Source organism: Corapipo altera, unplaced genomic scaffold (genome assembly GCF_003945725.1).
Source record: "Corapipo altera isolate COAL_440 unplaced genomic scaffold, ASM394572v1 61295, whole genome shotgun sequence".
NCBI lineage: Eukaryota > Metazoa > Chordata > Aves > Passeriformes > Pipridae > Corapipo > Corapipo altera.
In genome coordinates, this window is record NW_020885103.1 from 116,262 (window position 1) to 124,749 (window position 8,488).

The window sequence follows — 8,488 nt, forward strand, 5'->3', positions numbered from 1 at the left end:
CTCACCCCCTCATCAAGGGCCAATGACACAATGTAGCATGCCTGGTATCCTGCATTTCCCAAGCGTCCTCTGCTAGGGAGGGACCTCTTCCATGTCTGCAATAGATGGGGCTGATAACGTGTGCCCACGGCAACGCCGAGGAGTAGGTCACACGAGGCATTGCTGGGGATGGCAGCATCAGGAGTTATGTCACGTCTGGTTGATCAATGTATCACCACCTCCACTGCAGAAGGGATCAAAGCAGCTATAAATAGTTTAGGTAACCTATCCCCTGTGAAGGACTGTAAAGAATACTGGTTTTTAGGTCACAGAACAAGCAATTATGTACCAAGAGGAAATTGCCCAAGTATTTGCCATGTGTGGTTGCTTTTCTTGAATTCACCTTCATGGTGTGTCAGTTCCAAAGGGTCAGTTGTGTTTCCAAAACACGTTTCTGTAATGGCACTGGGTGTCCAGTTAAACCCTGCAGCCTGACCCTGCCCTGGGAAATGTGGTGGGTATGGGGACAGCAGGCTGGGAGCCCCTGAGCATCTTCCACTAATGCCTGCCTTTCCTTGCATCTAATGGCTGCTCCACAGCTTCCACAGGCTGCCAAGGAGCCAAGCCCTCTGCCTCTTGTAGTACTGGCTTCTGAAACGAGTAATACTGACTGGGAGAGAGGTGATGAACAGCAGCCCACTCTGAGCCCCCTCTGGAACCTTCTTGTATTTCATGAGGCTTTTCTGGTAGGGAAAAAAAAAGGCAGGAGAAGCCCACCCGTGGGGAGAGTTTTGATGGCAGGAAGGAAGTGGTTAGCAGGTGACATTCAGAGCTCCCACTCAAAGCCAGCCCTTCCCTACCAAAAGGAAGTGCTCCTGCTTTGAAGTTTATTTGGAAAGCTTTAAAAATACTTACTAATTCAGGAACACTTTGCAATGTAAATATGCTCCCTTGGTACACTAAGAATTAGATAACAAGCTCATACCTCTTTTAGGAACAGAGCTTGTCACTGCCACAGCCTCTCAGAGGCCTTGAGTTATGCTTTTCCCTCTATTTATAACAAGTGGTTTCTCTGTAAAAAAAAATCCATGTGGAAATGTGTATGTTTGGTGTCTCTGTGATCAGTTTTGTATCTGTACCACTAGGCAGAGAACTCCAAAATTCACCCAGCCCAGCCCATCTTTGCCAGCAGACAGTTCAAATGAATTCCCATTTCCCAACCAAAGGAGTAACTGGCCCCTGTGGGGACAGTCCTTCCCCGTTGTGTTGCAGGGTCTGAGCTGTGGCTGCGGGCTCTGCGGCGGAGCTGGAGCCGTGGCAGAGTCTGCAGGAGGACGGGTGGGTCACGTACCACAGCGAGCTGCAGTGGAGCCAGGTGCCACATGGGAGAAGGTCAATAAAGCAGAAAACGTAAGTGATGGATTGTTTCTGCAAGATAAATACACGTAGAGTTATCTGGAGCCAGTGCGAAGTAAACGAGGGCATACGGGGCAGGGGAGGGGTGGGAACAGGGAAATGAAAAATGGACTGCTCACAAGGGTGGGTGGGTGGGTTCCAAAAAAGGCATATAACTCTAGCAAAGATTCAGGCCAGGTGAGCTGGGCTTCCAGAGAGAAAAGAATGGGACTGTTGTCTCAGCCAGCTTCCTCTTAGTGAGTATTGGCCCTGTTTAAGACCGTTTTGCCTTATCTGTAAAATCCCCACCTCTGGCTGTTGCCCTGTAATCTTTTCAGCTTTTGGATCTCCATGAGGGAACAGTAAAGGTGGGACCCAACACACTTTATGTAAGCAGCAGTCCTTGAAACACTGCAGTCCAGTTCCACCAAGAAATTTAGCCTTCCTTGCAGCTCATGGACATAATTCCCTTTCCTCATCCCTCAACCAGGCCTGAATGCCCTGAAACTGGGACCTAGCTGTGTAGAGATGTCTGGCAGGAGTGCTCCTTTGACACCTGCATCATGATTAAGTGCCAGTGACTCAAGGAGGTCAGGACCAGGTCTTCAGAGGGGAGAGAAGCAACCATTCAGAGGAAAGGGGTCGCAGGAATTAGCAAGGGCTGGTTTTTCACTCGTCTGATAATACTGCTGTAGAACTAAGGAAACAAACGTCACTCACACTCAGTCATCTGCAAATAATCGACCTAAAGTAAACCACCCCCACTTACTTCTCCTTCAGGTGTAGACAACTTCCAGGTCCTGGCTAGGTGGGGGATTTCCTGTCTGCATTTGGTTTGTACCTTTTCCAAGGCTTGTGGTTTGCCAGCTGGTTCGTGCCTTCCATTAACACCTGCTGCATGTTTAATTCGTTTTTAATTTTTCAACTGGGGGAGTGAGGCCTGACTTCTGCAACTGGCACAATCCATCCTGGCAGCTGAGTCTGTGCCTTCTTCTGCCTGCTGTGAGCCAGAGGGTTTGCTCAGTTTTGTTTTGCCATAAGTTACCTTGATAGTGTAGAAATGGAAAACAAACGGAAAGAAAGGGAGCAAAACAGAAGCACAGCTTCCAAGTTATCACTGTTCATTTGCCAAGAGGCTGTGCAGAGCCATGCATTGCCCCCTTGGTCTCTTCATTTGACACCTCTTGAGAGAGATGCCATTTCAAAGGGGGATTTCCCTTCCTCTCTTTCATTCCTGGGGAATCTGAGACTTGGGGGTTTCTTTGGAGGCCTGGATGCAAGACATAAACACACACCTGGAAATCTGCCTGGAAAACCACAGCTAGAGATGCAGGGAGAAGCTGAGCATGGGCTCCTTCCTCCCAGGCAGCATTTTGGCCTCTGGCAGGTCTGGGTCAGGGCACCAGACAGGAGCAAACAGTTGAGGCAGCCCCCGTGCCTCAGCCAGCTCACACACACTGCTGAATGCCAGGCACAGCAGGCGCTGGGAGCACATCTTTGGTAGCATCCTCCAAGGAAAGCAGCACTGCTTTCCACTATTGGCACGGGGGACTGGACATAAGGAAGGGCTTTGGGAAAAAGCAAAGATCCTCTGTGCAGATCCTGGTCTCACATTGACTTATAGCTGCTGTCAGTCCTGTCATCTCAGAGATGAAAAGATGTGCTACATCATCCGTCCTGTTATCCTGACATTTCAGTTGGGACATTCTTCAGGGAAATACAGCAGAAAATCTGCAGGTAACAGATATTTGTCGACAGGTCAAAGAGCATGTTACCTGAGGAACAACTGTTTTGACTAATGTCCTGTTGCATTCCATGAAGCAACTGGGAAGAAGGAATAACAGTTATCTGCACAATCAGAAGTCTGCACAAACCTCTGATGAGGAGCTGGGAGTGTCACCAGGAACATTTAAACCAGAGGTGAAACCTGAAGAAAATTTCTGCATACCACCCCCTTGTAAACGCTGCATTGCAAGGGTATGAGCAGAAGTGGGGGGAAATTTCTCACTTGGTCTTTTCTGTTGAGGTCAAACAGGAGGTTTCTAGAGCAAAGGGCAGAGTGACTCAAGTGTACATGAAACTGCCAGGAAATGGTCTCAAGTCCCACAGCTGTGACATCAGAGCACTTCACCCCAAGCACCAGCCCCGGCTCAGGCCCTCGCACGCCCTGTGTGCAGAGCAGGGGCACTGGACTCTAGGTGGCCAGGTCAGGGAGTACAGAGATGATGTGAGTGCCTCAGAGAGCACAGCTAGTGCTCAGCCTTGGGGAGGGGGCATCTGACACAGCTGCACCCAGTGCAGACACTGCTGTGGACTGCTTCCCACACATGGGACTGTGTGTCCAGAGGGGGTCAGCTACACCTGGGGCCTGCCAGCAAGAGGAGTGAGTAATGGGGTACCTGCAGCTGAGCTGCTCAGAGTAGAAGCCTTGTATAGGTTGCCTAACCATCACCCCCTTCCTTCCCAGTGAAGCACATAGCGTGCAAGATAGCATTGGCTCCAGACAGCTGATGACAAGTTGAGTGTAGGTGTCTGAGAGATTTAAAAAAAAACAACAGAGAAAGTTTGTTCTTGTCCAAGCGGATTTCCTGGAGCGATGAGTGAGCCTGGCATGTTTCCACTCTACCTTTGGCATATGCCTGCACATCTGGGCGGGCTGACACAGCCTCATCCATTTCTAGTGATAAAGGAGCAGTTGCCCTCACAAATACTGTGTTAGAGCCTGCTCTGTCCTCACCTCTGCTGCAGCAACCCCAACCTTTATGCAGCCTCTGGGGCAGCTCTGCAGGAGGGAGCAGGGGAGAACTAACCTGCATCTTGCTGCTGTCACCTTGGAATGCCATACCTGCTGTCTTTGCTTGCTCCTCTGGGCCAAAACCAACTGCCTCCTCCCAGCAGCAGCTGCAGTAATTCAGACCCCTGGCAGCCCCCATATTCCTGTACTCACTCGTGGTTGTGACAGGCCCAAGAAGCCCTTTGCTCCTCACCAGGCATCCTACCAGCTGCTCTCTTCTCTAGCCACCTCAGAAAGTGTTTTTCCCTTGTTTCAAATAAACTTATGTCCTGACACTGAGCCAGCTACTGGAACTATTTCAGGTTGAGGATTCCCAAACTTAGGCAGCAGGACAGTAAGTTATATTATAGCTGTTTGCCAACAGCTCTGTTTAAAACCAAAAGCAACCATCTAGTTAGTGTGGAAACCATTCCATTCGTGTAACCTCTGTATCTGCAGTGCTTGGATTCCAAAGCTGCAGCTCTGGCTGGCCATGACATCTGATGGCTACACTCGAGCTCAGCAAGTGCTGGGATGTCTGGTAGCCAAGCATTCCCCAGGATCACTGTGGCAGGCCCAGATGGATGCAGAGCCATACCTTGGAAACCCTTCCCTGCGTGTAACCTCAGCAGCCACAACACTTGTGTTCCGGCCTGTAGCTCTGGCTGGGTTTGGTCCATCACACCATGACATCTGGTGGCCACACTCGAGCTGCCAGTCTGTGCGTCTGTGACTGTGATTCTGGCTGGTTTGGTTCATTTGTGGGCACACCATGACATCTGGTGGCCACACTCGAGCTGCCTGTCTGTGCCTCTGTGACTGTGATTCTGGCTGGTTTGGTTCATTTGTGGGTACACCGTGACATCTGGTGGCCACAGTGGAGCTCTGCAAGTGTCAGGACCTCTGGGAGCAAAGGGTCTCTGGAGACATTCAAAACACACCTGGACGCATTCCTGTGTCACCTGCTCGAGGTGACCCTGCCTTGGCAGAGGGTTTGGACCACATGATCTCCAGAAGTCCCTTCCAACCCTCCCAGTCCTGTGAGCCTGTGATTCTGGCTGGGTTGGTCCATCTGTAGGTACACCGTGTCATATGGTGGCCACACTTGAGCTTGGCAAACATAGGGACGTCTGGTAGCAAAGCATTCCCCGGGATCACTGTGGTGAGCCCCGATGGATATGGAACCATGTGTGGGAAACCCTTCCATTCCCCTGCAGCTCTGGCTGGGTTTGGCCCATCTGGGGGCACATCTCGACATCTGGTGGCCACAGTGGAGCTCTGCAAGCGTCATGGTGTCTGATAGCAAAGCACTGGGACCACCGCGGCAGGCCCAGATGGATACAGAACCATGCTGGAGCATTACCAAGGGTTAAATAATCGCCTTGGCATCTTTCTCCCTTCCAGACACACTCGTGTCCCCCCGAGCCGCCGGGAAAAGAATGCAGCCTGCAGCAAACCCACAGGCCCAGACTCAGTTTAGATTGAGTGTCGTTGAGAAAGTTCAGCAGGGAGAATGTGTCACCAAACAAGGTCCAGGAGGGCTTGTGCTAATGGCTTAAACCTGAGCGTCTCAGGACTCCTCTACTTAGAGGGGAAGCCTCATTTCTCTTTTGCCTTTGGACCTTATGTGTCTCTGGGGAGAGGAGTTCTTTATCCTGTAGTGGATTTACAGGTGTAAGTCCACCCCACAGAGGGAACCTGTAAAGTGGGAGATGTGAGTGTGCATCAATGTGGCCCCTCTGCCACCGAGGCAGCAGAGATCCTCCCACTGTGCACCTGTATTGCATCTAAGCTGCAAATAGCAGCTGTGCAGACACTTTGTTCCACTCTGCACTTTGTTCTGAAAGAGGAGGTAGGAATAGCAATAAATCTGTCTGCAAGGGAGGAACGGGTGACTGGGATTTCAAGAAGCAGTTTAAGTCATGCAAGTGCTAGCAAAGCTTCTCCTTAGACTTGTGCACTTCCACCATTTGGATCCTGTTCTGTTGGAAAACTAGGACAAACAGGACTGAGGGCATAAGCACCAGCTCTGTCTTTGGCCTCCACCTGGCTCAAATGTGGAACCAAGAAGCCCAAGAGCAAGGTGGTTCCCTGTTGCGGATGCAGAATTTGCCTTCCTTGGGCTCACCACGTGGCTCCCTGGTGTAAGGCAGAGTGTTTAGGGTTCCCTGCCCAGCCTAGAGCCCTGGCTGCACCAGAGAACTCAGCAGGAAGCTATGGGAACCCCTCTTTGGTAGTGAAACTCAGATGAGAGCTTTTTCTTTCCCTGTGTGAAGATGGGGCATAGTTCTCCTGTGCTGTCTTTGATGAGGGCAGACTGCTGAGCTGGACACATATCCATGCTACCCTGTTCATTTTCGTGGTGACACTTCCAGGCACAACCAGGGAATTGCATAAAAGTCAGACTGTTCTTCCCGTGCCTAAATGGAGACAGAGCAGCAGAAGAGTCAGAAGTGGCTCACTGCTGTAGCACAGCCCGATGTTGTGACCTGTGCACTCGGGGTCAGCCCTGGGAGCTGGGAAGCCCCTCTGTTCCCCGGTCTGTCACGTAGCCTGGACACCCGGGGTCAGCACAGAGATATGATCTGGGTGCAGGGGCTGTGCCTGCTCACATGGCTGGGTTGTCCCAGCTGTCTTGTGCCTCAGGTCTCAGCGACCATCAGGGCTAATTCATGTTCTTGGTGCTGAGCTCATCTGTCACTTGCTGTCCCGAGGCCAGTCTGAGCCCCATCTGTAACACTGACCCTGGAGCACGTGCTTTCTCCAGGACCTTCCCTTTTGTAAAGGCAGCAGCCCAAAGAGCCACGTCCCTTCCTGACTGGCACTCTATCTCCCTCAATCAAGAGGCTGTCTGCCCCGGGAGTTGTAAAGTGTCCTGCCAGCAGCCCTTAACGACCACTGCCTGTCTCCTCCCTGCATGGCTGTGACACTTCCAGCCCCGAGGCACAGCACTGCACCAATGGTATTTTGGGCCTTGGCCTGACCTTCACATGAGCCTCGGGGTTCAAAGCCATTGCATCACCATTTGCTCCCAGTAGGATGTCCCTCATCAAGAACAGTGTCATAAGATTATTGAGTTTTTATAGAAGTGATAGGAGGTGATCACAGGCTTGCCCAGACACAGTTCTTGTTTCCGAAATGTCAATTCAAATAAATGTCATGTTCTAGCACCTGCTCCTTGGAGCAAAGGAGCTGAGTATGTACAGTAAAACCCACAGCCTGCACAACAGGGCTATAGAATTAGTAGAGCAGCTTGTACGTGCCACAACTACCTATGTAGTGACAGATTCACCATCTGCCTCCACAGAGAGGCCTGTGGGCTTTCAGAAGTCAATTTAGCTGGATCAGCATGCCAGGTGAACATGGCAGGGAACCACTTCCCAATACCCATTTCTGCAAAGGGGCACTGGTGAGGCTGTTCCATGCACAATTGTGCCATGCAGGTTGCTTTAAAACCTGTTAGTAGCCAGTGTGTCTGCATCCTGAACTCCCTACCCCATCTAGTTATCTCTTCCTTCATTTCTTGCAATGCTTAACGTTTTGGAGCTGCATCCAAAGGGCTGAACTTCCCAAGCACAACACTGCAGAGAACGGCAACACAAACCATGTTGTAGCATCCCACCTTTTGGGGAGGGCACCGATCAGGGTCAGGCCACACCATCCCTCATGTGCCTTCTGCTTTCACATACTGAGGCTGAGTTTATTTTTTGTGTGATTTTGTCTCATCATGCAAGGAAAAGGTTCCTTTACCTTTTCCCATCTGCCTTTCTCCATCCCCCTTCCCTGCTTCTCTAGAGGCCCACATGCCTCCTCGGGTACGATCTGACCAACTTGCAGGAGTATCTGCTCATTCTACCCTCACCATTTGCAGAGACCTCAGAACAGCTCCCAGAAGTCACTAAATAAAAGCAGCTGGGGCAGTGTGAAAGGTGTGGAGAGCAGACTGCAAGGTCACAGGTCACCCAAGAGGACACAGGGAGGGAGGAGCAATGTCCCCACTGGACCAACCCTACAGGGCACATCAGCTTTCCAGGTTTGCCATACACAACAAAGCCACATACACAACTGACACCACTCCTCCTCCACTGTCCCCTTTGCTCTCTCCTGCAGGATCCAACGCTTCCAAAGAAAAGCAGCCTCCTGGGACAGCTGACAGCAATGGGGAAGAGGTTCAAGCAGATATAAGTAAGTAGGTCTGCCTTGTCCAAGCAGGGATGGGCAAACTCTCACCAACTCCCTGGGGGTGGCACTGCTGGCAGTGCTTGCTGGACACCTGAGTACTGAAGCTGTCACCTCTGCCAGGGCTCTTAAGAAAGGTGTTGGTAAAATTGACTTCCCAAG

General features: G+C 51.1%; 1 protein-coding gene across 3 annotated transcripts in view; it reads left to right on the forward strand.

Moving 5' to 3' along the window:
- LOC113960267 overlaps positions 1 to 8,488 on the forward strand; it is a 71,083-nt gene that overhangs the window by 37,253 nt on the left and 25,342 nt on the right. For 2 of the 3 annotated variants that reach the window (XR_003532010.1, XR_003532011.1), the window contains one exon: positions 1,252 to 1,389. Coding sequence is in view for 1 of the 3 variants with exons in the window: in XM_027669755.1 (XP_027525556.1) it covers positions 1,018 to 1,389; positions 8,258 to 8,316 (431 nt within the window). In the remaining 2 variants the exon portion in view is untranslated. Of the gene's footprint in view, positions 1 to 551; positions 1,390 to 8,257; positions 8,317 to 8,488 lie in introns of those variants that run through there. The other variant, XM_027669755.1, reaches the window with a different exon arrangement.